The sequence below is a fragment of the Echeneis naucrates genome, chromosome 4 (assembly GCF_900963305.1).
Source record: "Echeneis naucrates chromosome 4, fEcheNa1.1, whole genome shotgun sequence".
NCBI lineage: Eukaryota > Metazoa > Chordata > Actinopteri > Carangiformes > Echeneidae > Echeneis > Echeneis naucrates.
In genome coordinates, this window is record NC_042514.1 from 7,717,142 (window position 1) to 7,738,754 (window position 21,613).

A 21,613-nucleotide genomic window follows, 5' to 3' on the forward strand; every position below is an offset into this window, starting at 1 on the left:
AACTGCTGCTTTCATTTTAATCATCATTTAAACACAGTGTAAGATCACATCTGTCATTCAAAAGGGGGGTGGGCCCTCTGTGAGCAAGAGTTGGGACATACTTTCTTCTTTTGCGTAACAGTTATGGTTTAAATGCGTGTTTCTAGAACTGACCCACAGATGTTACAGACCACAGGCATAACCATGACTGTCGTTTTGTCATAGTGCTGCTACGTCTGAATGCCATTTTTGGTTCTTCATCTTGTTCCCTGCCGAGCTGATGGTGATATGTGAGGATGTTAGCAGAGCAGATAAGCCTTTCATTGCAGCGACATTTAGAAAAGAAAAATAACAATATTTGACAGTAATGTAAATGCCATTTGCGAGCATTACTACAATATAATGTCTCCTGTGACATATAGAATCACCATCAGAAGATATGAATTACGTTGACATTTCACACAACTGTGATAGAGCTCATGTACTGAGTCCAGAAGACACAGTTTTTCAAAGACCGAACAAATATACAGTAAGGTCATAATGGAATAAAAGGGGCATAAAGCAGTAAGACAAATGAAAAAATATAAATACATGCCTGACATTTTTTCATGTGAGCTAAAATTTCCTGCAGTCTCATCACGTTTGGATCACAAAACGTTCAAGCTGATGGAGGTTTAACGACAGACATAGCTAGTATTAGATTGTGTCACATATTTTATGAGGTCTAAATGGGAACTGTTCCCACCTAATCTTCAGGTGATATTGACAACTTATAGATGGGAAGCCAGTTTTTCGATATAGCACTCACTTAGCAGTCATCCGTTCGTATTACACGTCTTTGCTCTATGTTGCATAATGATTGCAGTATTAAGCTTTTGAGTGATTGTTGCTTCATTGCTGCGTCAGGGTAAAGATAATTTACTCTTAAATGTGTTTCCATGGAGAGGCAATAGAGTTTTAATAGATTTTGCATTTTATTCAGGCTTAATTATAACTATAATATGCATTCTAATTATTAAGTAGAGTTTAGCATTGAGTTTATTTTTATTTAATTAGTAAAGTTTAGCATAAATATACCAAGTTATTCACTCAGCTTCTTTTTACAAGATTAAAACAAGCTGACAACTCACATACATGTGTTGTCTTCGTATTATTATAACTGTCTTGGGTTTATTACATCAGTGTCGCCCCAGGGAAAGTAAAGCAACGGAATAAAGACACAAGTATGAAAACTAAGGTCCCCTCCTCAAAGTCCATGTCATTTTGAAAATCATATGCAAAAGATTACTAAGCATTTTTAGAGTATAAAACTCTAACAACCGTTACAATTTCCTCAGTTTGATTAACAAAATACATAAATTTAGGCCAGAGACCATCTACCCAAAGAAGCTAAATGTGTGTAAAAAGTCCAGTCTGAATGTATTATTAGTAATGTTTTTCTTTTTTCCCTGCTCTCTCATTAACTTACAACTAATTAACTTTAGATAAGTCTGTGAAATAAATGGCTTAGAATCTAATGAATTCTGACCACACGATTAACAATACATAATCAAACCCTAATATGTCAATGATCTCTGATGAAGTTATTTTATAGTTAATCGCATTATTAAGCAGAACGGATTATAAATATGGATCCCAATAGCAACAGTAGAACAGCACCCTGTAAGATGCACATTCAGGCTGACGAACACTGATGGACAGAAGGATAAACGCACGCACACACGCACACGCACGTTTTCATCATACTAAGTGTTGTGCATTTATAGCCCTTGCACTTATTCTGTCATTTTGATTTTCATTTCATCTACATTGTGCTTTGTGTGTTTATTATTTTCTATTTTGTTATGCAACAGATTTTTTCTCCCTTGGTAATCCATGAGGGAAAACATGGAATTAGTTTGTAAAGTGTGATAATAATGCATGGCCATAATAACTTGACTCAAGAGGATTAGCAAATGTGCATTGTCTGAAGCAGCAGTCTCTTGGGTGATCAGCTGGTTGCCTCCCTAAATAGTGGCTGCCTCTGCCAATTAAAAATTCAGTCTAGTCTCCCTCTTCAAATGATTAATTCTGCCCACGCTGTCGATGGCCTGCCAATTATTGTCGCCCAATTGGTATTAATAGGTAGAGGATTTCCTGATGTTGAATTTATCACAGACTGTGAAAACTTCTCCCCTTGGCTCTAATTAGCTCCCACTTACAGCACATGCAGAACACACTTTAATGTTTATGCACATATACTTCAGCAGAACCAGGGATAATCGGTAGTCTTTATTTTGGTCATGTGTTTACATTGTTGTTTTGTCTTCTCAGAAAAACTGTGTCCTTGAAGCAATGTTTGATTTATTTATTTATTTATTTATTTTTTCACATCGATTTTGAATGAATTGCTCTAATTGTCAAGAGAGATCATAAACAATGAGTTTAGTTGAGATTGACTAATCTTCCCTCACCCATTAAAGTAAGACGTGGCCAAAGAAGATGGATGGAGAAGGGAGAAAAGATTCTTTTTTTTTTTTTTTTTGCAGGTGCAAATCAGCACAGAAAAAACGATCCCTGTGCTGCTCCAATCTGCAGGCAAATGGCAGCCCAGTATCAATATTAAGCTAGTGTCTGGTATCATTGTGTTAATGCCTTTATAAATGGACCAGAGATATTGCCGTAGACCTCAGCCAAGCAGAAGCACAGTAAATCACAGAATAATCTAATGAAATATTTATTCAAGTTTTTATTTTTTCTCCTCCTCTGAGTCAGTGTGATAGATAGCATTCCTCAGTGGGTTGTCTTCCCAATAAAAAGGAGAGAAGGCAGGAAAAAGGAATAGTTGAAACACAGGATACGCATCAAACCAAACTACATGGTATTAATATAAAGTTTTCCTGTATACAATTAAAGCTGAAAGGCATTAGCACTGATTAAAGCGAGCCCCGGCTCATTGAGGCCTCTCTCCCCTTCGATATGATGAAGTGTGAGTGCATCTACACGTCTCCATATTGCAGGTTCCTTATAGGAAGTGTCAAAGATCACGGCACTGCAGGACGACAGCATCCCCCTGAGGAAACAGATGAATTCAATTCACTTACAGACCATAAACAGAGCTCTGGAGGTGACAGGGATAAGCTATAAATAAATATGCTGTGATATTATTCATTTCAGCAATGGTCCGTTTGTGTTTTGTCAATATGACGCTTGTGTGGTCGCTATCAAAATTAAATAATTTCATAGGGGGTTTAAGGAGAAATAAATTCCATTCCACCTGGACTGAGTGGCAGGAAAAACAATTATCAGTCTCCTTGCAGTTTTGTGCAGTGATTCGACTTACAAATCTGAATTAAAATCTTCTGTCAGGGCGAGTGAGCAAAGGCCACCGAGCCAAGCTAATGCAGTAACAACACTTGCATTGCAATCTTTAAACGTCTGTAAATATTGTAATAAGCAACAGGGCTTTCCTCATAAAAGATGCATCAGCTCAACTGGTACTGACAGGCGCTATGGGCCTTGACTTCAGGATGAGGAGAGATGCCTCCCGCTCTCTTCTCCTCATTTCTGTTGGTTTTCCAAGGAGATTGCCAATCTCAGGATGCCGACAAGGCCGCGCTCTGCAGGAGGTTAGTGTCCGCTCACCAAACTCACCTGGCTTTCATTCTGTCTCCGTCTCTTTCCCCTTAATCCCTGCCCAAGAGAGCCCTTCAGATGGATTGATTTCCTGCACCAATGCAACATTCATTATGGCTTGCGGTATATTTTGCTTTCAGTATATTGGAAGTGCGTTTACTACCTGACCTTTGTGGAATATGTTTGCTGTTAATGGGTGTCTAGAGCATGGAAAGACGTGCGGAGATGTGCAGTGAGGTTTTAAGGTAAACATGAGCCAACGTTAACACAAAGATACTTGTTTATGAAGCATATTTTATGATATTTCAGTAAATACACACAAAAAAGCGATGCGATGGCCGAGGTTTCATTGTGGGTTTTGTGAACAGGGACAGATCTGGAGGCACTCAGCCACCTGAGCAAGTAAAGCTCCTCTTGTTGATACAAATGTCTTCTAGACCGTTTTGCTATTATGTATTGACACCAGTAAATATAAATGCTAATTCCAATCCATGACCAACCATGACCAACAACTGTTGTTTTGATTTATGGGAGACTTTAATATTTGAAATATTATCCAAATAATTTGGTGGCCCGGCAGCATAGTGGTTAGCACTGTTGCCTCGCAACAAGAAGGTCATGGGTCTGTTCCCGGCCTGGGGCCTTTCTGTGTGGCGTACATGTTCTCCCCATGCTTGTGTGGGATTCCTCTGGGTACTCCAGTTTCCTCCCACCATCCAAAGGCATCATGTTTGGGTTTGACTTTAATTGTTTGTAGCTCTGAGTGTGAGTGTGAGTGCTTGTTGGTCTCTGGCTGTCTCTGTGTGTTGGCCCTGTGATGGACTGGTGGCCTCTCCAGGGTGCACCCCGCCCTCACCCAGAGTGAGCTGGGATTGGCTCCAGCACCACCCTTAACCTGGAAATGGATAAAAGGTAGACGATGAATGAATGAATGAATGAATGCATGAATATTCATGTAATCGATGCGACAAAAAAGGCAGTAACTTTGAAATTTGTAAAGATAATTTCTCCTGCTTGTGTCGGTGGTGTTTTCAAACTTTAGAGAGAGGATTTTTGGTTTAATTTGGTGTATTTCAGGTCACATTTCTCTTCTGAAGGTAGAGTTACTGGAATAGTGCAGCTTTCTTGTTCATACACAAAGGTCACAGCTATTTCCTTAGTCTAAATAGAGGGATAGAAGCCTATCTATTTTGTATGGGCAGCTTAGCAGAGAGTGCCATTGCCTACAGAGCAGAGTGTACTCTTATGAGGGGGGGTTTTAAAGGCACAGAGGGAAAAAAAGGGAGGGAGGGAGGAGGGGGTTGGTGGTTTCTGTTAGAATAGCATGAGCTCTTTAATGTTGTGTTTGAGCCTGACTGGGCACAGATTCATTTTAGAAGGAAAATGAAATAACAAGGGAGAGGGGAGAGAGGAGATTTTAATGCAATGTTTTGTGATAATCCCTCTCCATTTTGGAATGGTTCAGGAGAACTCATGCGATAAAGCCTTGTACAAGCCTGGAAAATAATAAGTTATTTGTCTTGCCTTATAGTACTGTGCCCTTGGAGGGCTTGCTAACCCCCATGTTTTGGCCAAAAAACAATCACAGATTAGTCAAGCTGTCACATCTCTCTGATTGCCAAATATTTGAGCCCTTGATGCTGGTGTGAATGAACAATGCATAAATGTCGTACATGTATCTGCCTGAGAGTGCATGTGAACACAAAGCTGAGCAGCTATGATTTAGCACCGTCATTCAATCCCTCTCTGTCCCACAGCCCACTGTGACTGAGGGGGAATCGGACAGGGAGCATGGCAAACGTATGCACCATGACCCAAAAGGCGAATGACAGACAGACAAATGGGCACAGCAGAGAGGATGTATGGACAGATGGATAAGTGGAAGGGAAAAGATGAAGTGTTTGTCAGAGATGCAAAAACAAATGGTTGATTTTTTTTTTTCCCCGGCAGTGGGAGAATAGAGTGATGGCTCAGCTTGGGACATGGAGGATCCCTCTGGCGGGAGGGGGGGCACAGGAAGATAGACAAGAAGGAGCAGAGGCTATTTTGATGTGAAATATTTCCGTTTCTAACACTGCTCTTTAAGGTGAACCACTTATTATTCCCAAAACATCTATATACACAACAATTATGATCTTTTAAGTTGAGACACAAAGAAAGCTCATTTTTTGTTTTTTGTTTTTTTTGACAATATGAATAATTGTCCACCTCCAACTGTATGATTAACATTAAAACCATTTTCTTAACAATGTAAGGGTATTGCTCTCTTATGCTGAAAACATCATTAGATTGAAAAATGTCTATGAATTCTAAGGTCTGTGCAGGATGTGTGAAGATACATGCTGCTCAGCATGGTTATAAATAGAAATTCTGTGGTATTTCCGAAAATAGGTTAAGCTGCCATCGCTGCACTGCTGGCATGACATCACTGATTGCCTGCCAGCCTCCCCCAAAAGACTGCTCCCATACTGTGTTCAAAAGGATGGAGAGAATGAGGGAGAGACACAAGAGACGGTTGTAGGACCATGTCCCCCTCATCTTCAGCACTGCTCCACCCCTCCCTTCACACCCAGTTCCTTCCATCACGCAGCAATCGCTCCCCTCACACCTTCCATCTATCTTGCCCACTGAAAGAGCATCGCCGTAGCTAACAGTCTCTGTACTTTATTGCCAGAGACACAAATTGGTCAGGGGCTTTGTACTGGAGATGTATCGTCGTCCACATTTTTTTTCCCTTTTTTTTTTTTGTGTGATACAAACAAATTGAAAGCCAAACAGTGCAGAAGAGAGATATGAAAGACATAATTTGTGTTTCTTTTTTCTTGATGATCAAATGTTAATTTGAGTGAATGAGCAGAGCATGTGGACTTTATATGAGTTCCAACATGGCATCCGATCTGTGGTTCACTATCTGACGGTAGATCTGGCTTAATTAAAAAAGACTACTCAAATTAATTAATGGCTGATGGGTTTTCATATCATTATGTCTGCTCGTTAGATTTATTTCATACTCCTATCTTCTTTTACCTATCCATGCATGATATTTATTCATGTTCCTATTCTTTCCATCTATCTATCTATCTATCTCTTTCTCTCTCTATTCATTTACAATCCGTCAGCAGAACAGTATTTCTGGTATCCTCTAGGCTGAATGTGGTTACTAGGAAATACACGTCAATTCAATTAACACCCCGGTGCCTGCTTGTTAGTCAGATCATTAGTGTTAATTATTACTCTTCACCAGCTCAGTGGTGACATGAGATAAATAAAGAAAGAAAGCCAGGACAAGGACACAAAGGAGTCTTTTTGCTATGCAAAGCATAGTTGAAAATATTTGCTTGTGTTTCCTCTTAAAGTGTGTCGTATGATGAAGAAGAATTTGCATGTTGAGCAGCCAGGGAGCCATAGCTTCTCTCCTTCTCTTTCAATCACTCCATCCAGGCAACCTCTGGGCCTTTGAAGTTCTGTCTTTAAAGGTATCTTTTAATTTGTAAAATCAAAGTGACTGAAAACCTGATCTGTCTATTAGTCCACAGTCGGTTTGCAGCTGCCAGTCATCTATGATTGTGGCTTCGCATGATCAATTGATGAGTCCCAAAGGTTTAAATGCCTTTCACCTTTTGAATGAGGGCAAACATTGTTGGCAATACTGCAAATGAGCCAATCAGAGGCGTTTGCGTCAGTGGAAACATTGTGCTTTTTCTGGTACTATACATCAGTAGGGAATGGTTGTCAGCCAAGGGTAATTTTATTATTTCCTTTATTTCCTTATTATTGTCCCGTTGCTGGCATCATCGTTTGTTTTAATACATGACGAAGAGAAGATGCAGTTTTTTTACTTTCTAGGTATGGGTGGGGGCGGGGGGGTTGGGCATTTTCAGAGAGACTTCTATTGATTGCTGAGCGAATCCCTTGGCCCAAGCAGACTTGGCTCAGGGAGGAGGAATGACGGGACTTGGCAGGTAAACTCCTGTTTCCCTTCCATAAGTAACACAGCAGGGCGGAGGAAGTGTGAACCTACACATTATTTACAGCTCTGTGAAACTCCACCCATTAACAGTGTCAATTAGCTTTCTCGTTAGGGATGCAGGCCACTAGATGGACTTATAGATTTGGCTCTGGCTGTATTAGCTGTAGAGGGATGGAGTATCCAAATACTCTGCAAAAGCCAAGGAAATCAAGAGGGTTCAGGCCAACCTGGGAAAGTATGGTCAGTTGCAGTTGCTCTCTCCACCTCCCAAAACTTCCCTGTTTCTGCCAAAAGGCATTATTTTAGAACTTTTTCAGAAACTATAGCTGGAAGTACTTCACTGTTTTCAGTCTCTTTTATGCTGGTACGCCTACAGTGTGAAGTCCTAAGTATATATGTGAGCTTTTGAGAGAAATACTCTACAGTTGGATTATATATGAAGCACCACTTTTGCCTTGAGAGAACTGTTTAACCTCAGTGCCATACAATAGATTTTGAAGTGTGAGGTTATCAAAGTCTCACTCCCTGCATTGCTATGGTGGCTTCTATGCTTTGATATTGATCCAAAAAACATGGATAGAGCATTTCTGAAAGAATTTATTGCGTTTGTCACACTCATTAGGCAATGCACACCCCACAATAACGTGCATGTATATGTTCTGTAAATACACACTCAAACAGTCCCTTTGGGATGTGCTGCCTATGGATCTGTTTGACTGCTGCTTGGAGGCTAGTGTAGTCAATGTGAGTGAGTAGCAACAAATCAATGGCTGTAGTCTCATAGTCAGGGGTCACAGAGGATACCAGGGAGGATCTGGGGACTATTTTTTTGCCCCCAAGATGGACACTGATGTTCCCCAGTGCTCTGCAACGCTCATCCTCCCCCAGCCATTGCTCAAGGTGAAGGAATGATGGGCAGGGTAGTGAGAGGAGAAATGGAAGAGCATTTGGAGTTGTACGCAGGAGAGATGAAAGGATGGAGTGATTGATGAAGGAATGATGGAGGACTGTGGTTTGCTCCAGGATCAGGAGTTGTGACTCAACAGTTGCTGGCCCACTTTAAGGTGGTTGAATGACTTAATTAAGGTTTACAGGTTATGCTAGCCTACCGCTAATATTACAGGATTCATAACTGTACAAGCCCATTAGCCCTGGGCAGAGAACATGTTGTTGTCAGAACAATGAGTGAAAGGATTTTAGGAAGTCCCAGCTAACTCCATGCTCTGCCTCGTCTTTTTTGTTAAACATCTCTGTCCATCCTACTTAGGTGATTGTTTGAATGTGTGAAAAGATTGAGGGTCTTTTTTTTCCAACGGTAGGGAGTGATTATAAAAAGTTAAAAGCTTCTCTGAGACCAGACTGATTACCCCCCTCATGGTCAATCTGTGCCACTGAGCCGCCTGCTTCCCTGGCTGGCAATGATTCAGGTCATAATCACATTGTATCAGTGCTGATGATGTGTGTTTCTTCCGACCCCTCTGAAAAAGGCTATCACTTCACCCAGAGCCCCACATGGCAGTAAATGAAGTAAGCAAGTAATCTACCCACATTGATAGCATTTTCCAAAGAGTGCAAATGATGTGTGAGGGAGCAGGCAAGACTGGTGCCAGGACTGGCTTGGTTTCTGCTAACCTCACACTTTCTGGCCAAGGAAATGCCACACTGAGAGCAAGTTCACACTTTTTCATTACACTGGGGCAACTTGGCTCCTCCAGGGCGAGGAGATGGAGAAAAGGGAGCAGAGAGGGTATGAAAAGGGGAGCAAAAAGAGAGAGGTTGTGGTTTAAAGCAGCCAGGTCTCCTAGGCATTGCATTCATATTTGACAATTCAACAGTACATGATTGATGCCCAATACCAATGCCGAAGTAGGACATTCGTATAGCGCTCCGGCACGTGAGATGCCATAGTGGCAGGTAGAACCTAATCACTTCATGGTCTCACTGGGATATATCAGTTTCATTACCTGCTGAGGCAGACTGACTGTTGTGAAATGGTATTCAAGTAAAAGTAACCCCCCCCACCCGAAAAAAAAAAACAAAAACAAAAACAAAAAAAAAACCCCACAAAAAATCAACAAACCAACCAACCAAACAAACAAGAAAACCCCAACACCAAAACAGAAACAAAAATTGAACAAAACAATGAATGCAGGAAACAGGTTTCCATTTGTTGCACCCCTGTCAATATATTTATGACACACATGCTTGTAACAGTTTCACTGGTCAAAAACGTGCTTAGTTTAAAAACATAATTTTGCTCACTCACATCTCTGGTGACTGGCATCATATGCATCTTAATTCACAGTAAGTGTTGAATTTTAGCATTTATTTTTTGTGTGTGAAGACTTTAAAGATACAACGTTCATTAACAATTATACCAATAAAGTTATTTTGAATTTGAATGAGCCAATCAGGTAACTGGAGCGTTTGCCCGTAATGAAGCTGCTGAGCTCCGACGGAAAATATTTAAAGAAAACTTTTAAAGACTATTTTCCTTTATTTTTCCCACGAATTCGGAGTAAGAGTCTTCTTTGCTGGGAACAGATAGCTGTGCGTTCAGCAGGAGTCGTTCACCAAAATGTACCGAAGGCTCTTTGACTTTGGTGAGTCAACCGATAGCTAGCTGACCTGATGCTAAATGCTAATTTTGTTTATATCCTGTCCATCCACAGTCTCTCCAGGTTGGTCTGTGACTTTTGGGAAGTGGAGAATAAGTTAAGGTTTTGTCCGATAGTTTTTTCTTTTGGAGTAATTATGCTGTACAAAGATCAGATATATATATATATATATATATATATAGTGGAGTTAGTAAAACCGAAATTATCTAAAATAATTGAATAAGGTTAAATTGATTATGTTTCTGGCTTTATTCATGTGAAACCTTTTGATGTTTCTAATGTTTTCCTTCCTGACTGCAGTAATAAGCACGGTAAACCTCAACAATCACGCTATCAGTTGTCATTTCATTCTAGCCTATTTATTTTTTAATATACATCCACTATCTGAATTATTTATAGGATAGAATGGGAGACGTGTTTTGGCTGTGGGGACAAATATCTGTAGTTTTAGCATTAATTTTCATAAAGCCCATCGCACCATATTTTGGATAGTATAGCTGACGACTGACTACTTTTCTATACAACAGGAACCACACTGTAAACGGTTCCCTTTACGTTAGCGAGGTGTCCCCACTGTAAACACCTCTACACTAGTCCCAGGGGAATAATGTGTAAATGTCAGTGTTGGCTGTATTTTAATGTAACTGTGATGATTACTTTTTTTTTTTTTTTTTTGTAGGAGCTGAATTGCATTTTCATAGCTGTGACCATGTGTTGTGTCCAGCAAATATCAAGATTTTTGCACAATTGTACTATATTTTTGTTCAGTGATGACTGGATTCATACATATTGTTACCATTGTAGGTCCTTGTGTGTGCAACAAAGAGGACGACAGCAGTTAAACTTAGTAGTAAGATATATACATATCTGGTCATGTGATTGTGCACACTAATATTAGGCAGGTTTTCTAGAATGAATGCCCTAAATCTGTGACAAAATTAAATACAATCAAAGATGTCAGCTTGCATTCGAAATCAGCTGGATTTCCTGATGCTGACTGACATTAATATCCCACAGAGAATTGCTCAAAAGAAAATTGAAGAGCTGCTCACAGTTGCAGAAAAACAAATTGTTTACTGGAGGGATACCACTGCAGGGGCACCCTGGATAACAAAATTAAGCATGAGATTTTCAAACCTAAGTAAACATTTTAATTTCTATTTATGAAATTTAAATCGCCAGTAGAGAAGTGATAGAAGGATAATTTCCTGTTAGTGTAAGCAGTTTGCTCATTTGATGTGTGGCAACTATTAAAATTGTATTCTGTGCAAAGTACATAGCACAGTTATTTTTTTTTTTGGATGTATGTGTTTGAGTCAGGCAATATGTTAATTATGTGGCTATATTAAGTCCTCTGACATGGCAAATCACAGGACCATGATCAGATGTGAATGTGTGTCTTAATATACAGAACCTGTAAACTTGAAACACAGGAAAGACAGTCCCACAGTCTTGGTAATGGGGAGTCTTGGGCTGCATGAATGTCAATGACTGCTTTCACCCCAGCTACACAGTTCCTTCCAGTGCACCGCCCCACTCTCTCTTCTATAAGATGCTTTAATTACGTGCCAATTCAACACAGTGAAGATGGAGAGACTCACACCCATTTTAGTGTACACATGCTGTGCACACTTAAAAAAAAAAAGATCATTCAGGAATGGGAGATGAATGGAGTGAAGTTAGCATCGGTGGAGAGAAAGTAGAGAAAGGAGGAGAGAATGGAACAAAGAAAAGGAGGAGTTTCTCCTCTTTGGAGCTGAAATCGGTGTGTGAGATCAGCCTGTTTTAGGTTTCTATCAGATGATGCAGAGGATCATCTCCTCACAGTGGGAAGGCTTCCCCCACTGCTGTATCAGCAGGCTCCGATTACAGTGGTTTTTTGTTGTGTTTCAAACAATTTCATCATGCGCCCCCCCTCCCACAGTTTTACACTTGGTATGCAATACAGCAGTGGCAATTTGTACGTGTTTGGATTCCTATTATGGAGTTGTTAAAGCTTTTTCGCCTCTGGCCTGCAAATTCTTATTAAGCCATACATTAAAGAGCACACAATCACATTTAAATGGAGTTCATGTTTCTCTTTTGTTTGCCAGTGTTGTGTTTGTTATTAATTTATTCGCAATGCCCAGTGCATTGCACATTAACAAATAAATTGTGTTTGTGATTGTAATGCAAAATGCTTGTTTCTTATTCAGAGACGGGGCCAGCATTTGTCAAGTAAACCAACAACAACAAACCCAGAGAGAGTGAGAAAAGGAGAAAAACATTTGCAAAAACTGAGCCATTCCCACCCATTACCTTCACCCATTTAAAAAACAAACAAACAAACAAACAAACAACCCAAAACAACATTGCTGCAGTCTTAGTATTTCTTTTCAAGCGGACTCAGAATAGAGAAAGGGAATAGACAGCAATGTGAGTGATTGAATGATTTATTTGGTGGCCGTTGGAAATCATTAGGTCAGGGGTGCTGGGACACAAAAGGCAATGGGGAGGGGCTGCACCTTGACACTAGTGCTACAGTCAGCCAGCTCAGAGGTCATGACCTCTGAAAGACTCGCTTTCTGCCCTTCTTATAATAAAAAGCAAGGTGTGATTAAACAGTGTAGAACACAAGCAAAGGGACTAGTTTCATAAAACAGCACATAAGGAACTGTTTGTGATTTTTTTTTTTAATAAGACTGGTGAAATACCAGTAATGTGCCCTAACCCTTACCCACATTTGCAGACACTCTTGGTTTAAAGCAGCAACATTAAAAAGGTTACAGCTCAATCAACTGATGGGAGAGACTTTAACCCTGCTTTTCGATGCAGTTCTCCTGAAGTTATGGTGCAGATGTTTACTGAAATTGCAAAAAAGATATGCACCATTTCTTTGTGTGAAAGCGATCTAATACACAGCAAGGAAAACAGATAGGAATATTGCCAGTGAAGACACTTAATACATCACCAGCCACTGAATACATGTGGCTGTTGAAATGAGATCCAAAATGCAGTGTCCGCTAATAAACCATCTTCAGAGTGGCAGAAATATGATGCATGGTATCTCATATGAACCTCATTAATAGAACACAAGCAAATCTATTTATTCAGACAGTCAGGGGGAAAATGATTGCCTCAATACTCCATCTGCTTTCTCTTGCTCTCCTGTCCTCCCTGCCTTTTCTTATCTGCCCCTCTCTGGAATCTTAAAATCTGACAGATATGTGTGTGTGTGTGTGTGTGTGTATGTGTGTGCGCGGTGTGTGTGCATGTGCGTGTATGGAGGTATACTCGTACCTTGTAGTTATGCAGTCACCCTGAAAAGTTTTAACATTTTAACATTACGTCCTGTCTTTTCCTTCCCTCTGTGACTATCTCCTGCTTTCTCCATCCTGACACTGATCACACCCCGTCCTCTCTCCTACAGCCCTGTTTCTTTTGTTCCTTCCTTCCACTGTTGTCACAACCATTCAAGATGGGGACACTGGCCAGGGCCAGGCTGCTTGGAGTTTTGGACAGGGCATGTTACTCCGGGGGGCTGTACAGGCCTGGCAATTCATCCAAAGAATTCTCTGCTCGTCTCCTCCTTTTATGCTGTGGCTTTTTTTTTTTCTTCTTTCTGTGCCACCATTGAAAACTGCCCACATGTAGCCTGCTATATTGCACGGTTGCCTGTTTTCATCTATTTGACACAGTTTTTCTAAGGAATGTCTGTATGGACTTTTTTTCATTAGTTAAAGAGGGCCTTAATATAGATCTTGTTCCTTAATGTTTTTAATTGCTCTGTAATTGTTAAATTGTCTTGTAGTTCATCTTCCTTGTTGGTATGGCATTCTTTGTTGATTGTTTTCTTAAATTGCTATACAATTTTGAAATGTATGGTAAGTCACTCATCTTTGTTTAATGCTCATATCAGTATACCTGGTTCTTGTGAGATTCATATGCTGTGTACCTCTATTGCAGGTTGTGCATTCCTTACCTACTGCGCCAGAGAGTCGGCCATCAAAGCCCAGAATGCTCTCCATGAACAGAAAACACTGCCAGGGGTAAGAGTCTTTCTCTCTCGTTCCCTGTCTCTCTTTTCCCCCCCTCCTCTTCTCACTTGCTGTCTCTCTCTCGTCTCTCTTTTCTCTCTATGGTGGTCACCAATGCCATCTGCACCCGGCTTCACACCAGCCGGCAGTCTCCTTGTATAGTCCCAGAGATGAAAAACACTTTAGAAAGCAATTCAATCAATAGCTCAGCCTTTTGAAGGCCTGGTTTCAACTTTTCCATGTGTCTGTCCTCAAGGGGATATTGCCAGCATTGATCCGACCTACTCTGCTTCCTACATTTGAAGCAATAGCATAGAATGACAGTTTTTTGGGGAAAAGCTCTTTATTTCTGGAGATGTGATGTTAGCAGAAAATATGTCAAACAGCATTTAGAATCATTCAGTTCATTTAATAAAGAGAAAATCACTCTGCTGCTGTCTAATTAGTGCTTAATCATGTAGTCACCTGGATTCATGTCTGTGCATTTGTGTAGGTGCAGCTGTCTGTATAGTTGTTTCTTTATGAGATCCTATTAGTGTCAAGACAATGATGCTGGAAAAGAAGGTGGGTAGAAGTGGCTCCCCATTGTGGCAGGATGGCTTAACATGGCCAGACCACGGCTGCAACAGGGAGAAACATCAGTAAGGATTAGCTCAACCACTGCCCCTCACCCACAAGACTCCCTCCGATGCCAGACAAAGAGCCCAAAAACCCAGCCTACATGTTTCAGATTAATCATGCAAATAAAACTAGCGCTAGCTAAATATTTTTTCCGGTGGCTTTCTTAAGAAATCAGTTGTTTTGTTTATCCTACAAATTAGCCAAGTGTGAGGCTGGAGGTTGTTGTTTGGCTCTTTTTCCTCTGCATTTGAATAATAAAATGGAACGGAGAGGAAGAAAGTTATTTCACATAATGCCAGAGGATGTGTTCATGAGAGAGTAGTTATGTGTTAAAAGCAAGGATTTGATTTGTTTTTCTGTTTTATGTGGGGTCTGGCTTTGTAGTCGGGGCATGACGGCACAGGCACAGATGCTAACTAGTCTCATGCTATTTCTACCTCTCCTCTATAGTTCCTTCTCCTTTTCTTAGTGCAGCTCTACAAATCTGGACTTAGAAAGGTTTAACAATTATCCAATTGGAGAGCTGTAAAGAATATTATTTACTGTGTCCACACGAATACACACTCACTGACTCTGGAAGTTACCATATTTTCACCTGTGAGGAATAAAACCCTTTTCTTGTATCTTTCAGTCCCGCTTCAGCTCTCCTGCTGACTTCCCCTCGACCCCACCCAGTACTGTCCACCCCACTTCCATGTGTCTCCCCTCCCACTGCTCTACTGCCACTGTTCTTCCTGAGACAGAGCGTGTCATAGAAATGTAACAGGCAGACATTGATGGGTGTCAGGCCTCACAGACGAGCCTGCTCTGCGGTTCCCTTCCCCTCAAATTCACTCACATATGCACACACCAGTGGTCAGGGAAAACACGGGCAGTGTGTACTGTAATGCTGTAGCCACACAATCAGGTGCACAAGCATGAAGAGCATTAACTGCACCTGACCATGGTAGCTCACCAGTTTGCCTAAACAGCTTACAGACATTTTTTGCTTGCTGAATGAGCAACTGCTGAGGAAAGATACGCAATCAGTTTTAGGACGCAGAATTTTCACAAGTATAATAGAGAAAATACATGCTGTGTTTTGTGTGTTTTTGTGTTAGCTTGCCTCCCACTGCTTCTCCTGTCCTCCTCGCTTGAGCCTCCCTGCTCCTAAATCTTTTGCGATATGACCCCTGTTGCTTCACTGCTTGATGGTAACTAGATATGCCAGTTGTTTGTTTGCAGAATCCTGCTTGATATGCAGTTTGCCACAGGCTATGGTGTAATTAATGTAAACTATGAATTCTCTAGAGATGAGTTATGAGTTTTTAATGTTGTCTTTTTGCCATCAATCCCTGCCTGGCTGCGCTCGTATTTGATGACTCATCCATAGGTGTTATTTAAAGTTTTTGAATTTGTGTCATGTCAAACCTCCAAAATCCTTTTGGATTTGAGAATTGAGAAATGAAAAAATCAGAATTGAACCATCTAACAAGCTTAGCTCTTTGCTGAACACCATGCACAAACAAAACAAGCACCATATACACACATGCCAGCATCCACAAGGACACCAGCATGCACCCACTCATTACCACACGCTCAAATACATATTTGAATTCATGGGATGGATAGTTTCAGAGTCAGTTCCCAGCTTGGTTTCAAACAATGATTCTGGTGTGATGTTCTTGGGCAAAGCATTGAATCTCTCGCTTAAGCAGACAAGAGAATGGAATTTCATATGTAAAATTCTTAAGATTTCAGTCCTGTTTGTGTGAAATCAACTGTGGCTACTGATAATGGCAGGTACATTTTAGATATGAGCTAGGCTGGCCCCAAGGGCAAAAACTGTTACTTTATCAGATATTCAGAGAGAAACAGCTTCTGCTTTGTGCCAACAAACTGTGGGTTGAGAAAATTCTTGTATATTATTGAAGAACAACTGCGTAATCTGACCTCTGACTCATGATTGAATCAAGATGGCTTTTCTCTTCCACATGTATGGATTGTTTCCTTTGGTTTGATTGTGTATGCATGCAGAGGGATCTATCAAAAGCTCATGGTTTATATTGTTCACATTTTGAATATAAATTGTATTGAAATAATTTTTTTATTAATCCAGTCTTAAGGATTGTAACTTGTACTTTATGTGTGTCCTGCAGTGCATATAGTTATGTTGCATACTGTATGTCTGCTTGAACCCACACATTAGCATGGAGGCACTGTTTGCTTCAAACACAACCCAGTGTCCTCTTATTATTAGAAAGAAGTGCTAGTGTTCTTGGATGTTATTATCCTGGTCCCCCTGTTACACATTAGCTGCTGAAAGGAACAGTATGGCCTAATGGAAGTGTACTGGACTGGAATATAGATTCCTGTGGTGAAGTGTGATGGGAGCCTTGGGGACATGAATGCCTGACATAAGTTTGGCCACTGAATAGGAGAAGCTCTGACAGTTTACCAGGTGTGCGTTGCTTGGCTCTATTAGCCGTTTGTATTTGTGTGCCTATGGTAAACCGGCTTTGCATTGCAGCCAGCCCTATGTATATACAGATAGCAGTGTATAAAGGTGGGAAGAAAACATGTGCACATGGCAGCTTGCCGTGATCACACAACGCCCACGATAGTCAGGCTTGAATATATTATTTGTGTGCTGTTTTGTGCTTGTTTGCTGCTGATGGAGCTGCACTACTTTTTATGTTATGTAACTGTATGGGTGCCTCTGTGTACGTGAATATGCTTGTGTGTGTTAATTTTAAAACCCAAGTGTCAGTCTTTTTGTCTGACCAAGTAAAACCGGAGGGTCTCATGATGATTTGGATAGTAAAATATTTTCCCAATGACCCCTTTATGATATATTTCCTCTTAAAAAACATACAACAGAAGCAGAAGGGCAGTTAAGGCCCACTGTTGCTATTTCTACAGCATTTGGTATGTGTGTGTGTGTGGGTGTGTGGGTGTGTGTGTGTGTGTGTGTGTGTGTGTTTGTGTGTCATAGCTCTCTACACGAGTCCGCAGGAGATTTACTCCACCCAGCTCAGCATCATGACAAAATCCTGCATCCTTCACACTATCCACCCAACCCCTCCTCCACACAGCCCCCCTCCTCAAATTCTCTGCCCTCTCACTGCCACTCCTCAAATCCAGCAGATCCAAGAAATAATCTCAGTTGCTGCAGCAAGTCTATTTACTGTAGCACAGAAAAACATGCCACCCTGCCCTTTTTGTCATGCTAGCATTGTGTACAACAGTGATTGTCTTGGAGAGCCATTGGTGGAAATGTGTTTGCTGCATGCATTTACTCCTGGTATTAGTACAGCTCGACCTGGGGGGAGTGTAAGAGGCTGGCAGTGATTCAGGAGGCAGGTTTATGGAAATAGCACCCGCATTAAAAACCCAATGAGAGCAGGGAGAAGATTATGCTCCGGCACACACATGTGGGCTCCTGAAATGTCAACACTCTAAGTAGATCCCCTCCCTCTCAATTGCCTCCTTCTCCCTCTGTCTCCATTTCTGTCTCTTCTGCTCTTTCATTCTTGCACTGTGGCCTCTGCTGCACATATACCTGCTCTGTTAGTCTGCCATGCGAGTGCACATGGATGCTTGTGTGTTTGTATGCACGTGGGTGCGTGTGTTTGCACGGATTTATATGTGTAGTTGTGCATGTGCTCTTGCTCAGACCCACCATAATAAGATGTATGAGAAGCAAGAAGCAGAGCCAGGATCTGTTGTGGAAAGTTTGTCGACCTTGTGCTGAAGAAATGAGGCTGGGGTGCTGTGGAGTCGTACATAGACATGACGTAAAGTGCAAAATTTTTTCCATTGGGCTTTGTGTACACATTTGCACACACAACATATACACACTCTTCTGCCTGCATGCATACTAACCCACCTGTTTATCAACTATAGCTGAGCTATCCTGTGTGCTAGCCTAGCTGCCGCAAAGGCTGAATAATTCAATGCTAGACTTTGTGAAGGTTGGTGGTATGAGTGTAGTGTACTGTATGATTGTGCATGTGTGTGCACTGTATGTGGCTGCATTGTGGGGATGGGAGTGGTGCGGACCGGCCAGCATGAAGCCAATCGGTGCTGGCAGAATTGGAGGCCTTGTAGTGAGGGAGAAGGGACTCATTAGAATTTAGCCTATGGGTAACCCGTGTGTGTGTGTGTGTGTGCGTGCGCACCTGCACATGTGCATATGTGGTCAAGAAGAAAACCATAGTGGAGTTGAAACAGACATGACAAGGTCTTTCTTTTCTTTGTCTTAAAAAAAAAAGAAAAGAAAACACCACTCTGCTGTATAAATTATACAGAGAAATCAGTTGTGAATTTGACTTGTGTTGAAAGAAAAATGTGATGTGTCTTGACTACCAAACCTATACTATATTCTTTCTATGTTCCCCATTTTTTATATTAGCTCTGGGTGCTCAGATGTTCTATTTTTGTTTCACTCAAATAAAATCTCTGTGCTTCTGTGATGAACAAACAAAAATGGACGAACATTTCAACACCCCTCTGTGGTGGGAATTTTCTCTCCGGAAAAATACCACCAGCCGACCTCAGCACTACAATAAGCTCTATGACCGCAGCTGATCTCAGAAACTACAAAAGTTTGCCTCTGATGTCTATGTTTTATAACCTTTGTTGATACACTGTGATGAGAATAAAGACAGCTTTGTAGATCCTGGTACTCAAATGGTTTTATGTGTGTAACGTGGCCTGTCTGTGAACTTATTACCTGAGTCAAATCACTGTGATGAATACAGGGAGCAGTGGTATCATAAAACATCAGGAGTTGTGAGTAGACATTTTTATTGTGATTCCCACTTATTATATTTCTCTGTAGGTATGACTACAGTGTTAACACCAGTGTGTTACCACAACATAACCACTTTTGTCTTAGTGTGTTTTTTTTGAGTGTGTGTGTGTTTATATGTGTTTGTATGTCAATGTGTGAGAGTATATGTACATTTGTACTTGTATGTATGTATGTATGTATGTATGTCTACTTACTGGCATATTGTTGTAAAGTATACACAGTAAAGAAAATGCTGTACCAGGAAATGCTCCTAGGGGAACTGAATCCCCCTACCTTTAGAACACACACTTATACTAACATGTATACACATGCACATACACTTACACGAACACACACACAATATACATGGCTCTGAAGCAGAGAGGCTAGAAATAGACTAAAGCACACAGGGTAACTGTTGGAGCCACCACAATGTTTCTTGTTTTCCAACTTCTGTCTCTGTCTCACTGTTGCTCCTCTGATACCCCTTTAAAACACATGCGGACACACACACACACAGGCGCACACACCTCTCCTTTGTTCAGCTCATTTTTCTATGTTGTAGATTAGCCACATATTTAGTGAAGCCTTCTTCTCCCCAGGGGATTGGCTTCCAAGGGTATTTTGAAAAAAGAACAGGAGCTGCACTGTGCACCTGCCTTTGGAGAATACAAAATATTCAATGAAACAATGAGCATGTATTTCATTATGAAATATAATTTTATATTATATTTACTACATCCATATACAACAACAACAAATACAGTATTAATATTCACTGCCATTACATAAAAAGTCAACCATTTTTATTTATTTTTTTTTTTTTGACAGCTTGCCTCGAGTTTGAGTTGACCGTAATTTGACCCCATCTATGGCATTGGCAGTGAAGACATCACAATACTGCTTCCCCTCCCACTGCTCAGGGTATCTCACTAACCGACTCTTGGGGAGAGGCATTGCTTGAAATACTAAAGTAATCCACTGCACACCCCGCCCGTTAAGCCATTTCACAGTGAGAAGTGTTCTATTTTTTCGGAGGTACAGGTTAGCAAAAAAGTTGAATTATTAATGTTTTTGATATTTTTAGCCTGTTTAACCTATTTCTGGTTGTGGCTGGAGACTGCTCGCCCGACTGTCTGAGATTCTGTCATGTGACACTGCTGTGATCTGGGTTATAGAGCTAGGGTATGTGTGTAATGGGAAAAACTGTTTAAGTGTGTCGGTAGGTTTGTTTTTGCTTGTGTACCAGTCTAACACATCCAGTTCAGACAATGTAATGCCAGTTTAGCACTGTGAACCTTTACCAGTGAGGGTGAAGCAGATGAGTCTGGTTTTATTCCAGCCCGGTGGGCATGGCTGTGCAGAGGCCCAGATACTGCCTGACAATCCATCTGTGGGTCTCTGTACAGACTTGTACAGGTGTGCCACTGCCTACAGATACAAAGATTGGGAATGAGTAGTGGGGTGTACACAAGGATGATAAACTATGGCCCTGAATGTAAGTGTCTTTGTGCGTATTTTGAAATAGAGAAGAGAAAGTGTACAAAAAACAGATATCCAAATAGACAAGACAAGCAGCTTAGGATGTATGGGCAAATGTAGAGTACATGTGACTTTACTCAGTAATGAAGGACCGACTTAAAACCCATCACCCATTGTACCCTAATTGGAGCTGACATCTCACTGGCTGGACCTTGTGCCTTTGGGAGAGAGTGGGGGATGAGTAAGGATTGTGTGAGAGATTAGAGGGAAATGAAGTGAAAGAATAGTTGAAATATTGAGAAAAGAGGAAAGGAGGGAGAAGGTGGCACAGGGTCATGTTGACAGCCTGAAGTTATACTTTCACACTTCAAGCAACCCTTCCCTTGTCTGGCTGTGTGTGTCTGTGTATATTTGTGTACTAAGGGTGTAACAGTGCGCTAAAGTCACAATTTGGCATGTACTTTGGGTTTGAAATCACAGTTTCAAATGCAAAAAAAAAAAAACAACAACAGAACTTCTTGTTTTCAATTTATTGTAA

General features: G+C 40.9%; 1 protein-coding gene across 28 annotated transcripts in view; it reads left to right on the forward strand.

The window, feature by feature from the left end:
• celf5a (cugbp, Elav-like family member 5a) overlaps positions 1 to 21,613 on the forward strand; it is a 169,413-nt gene that overhangs the window by 1,195 nt on the left and 146,605 nt on the right. For all 28 annotated transcript variants that reach the window (XM_029500990.1, XM_029500989.1, XM_029501009.1 and 25 more), the window contains exon 2: positions 14,128 to 14,210. In XM_029500990.1, the coding sequence (XP_029356850.1) occupies positions 14,128 to 14,210 (83 nt within the window). The remainder of the gene's footprint in view (positions 1 to 14,127; positions 14,211 to 21,613) is intronic.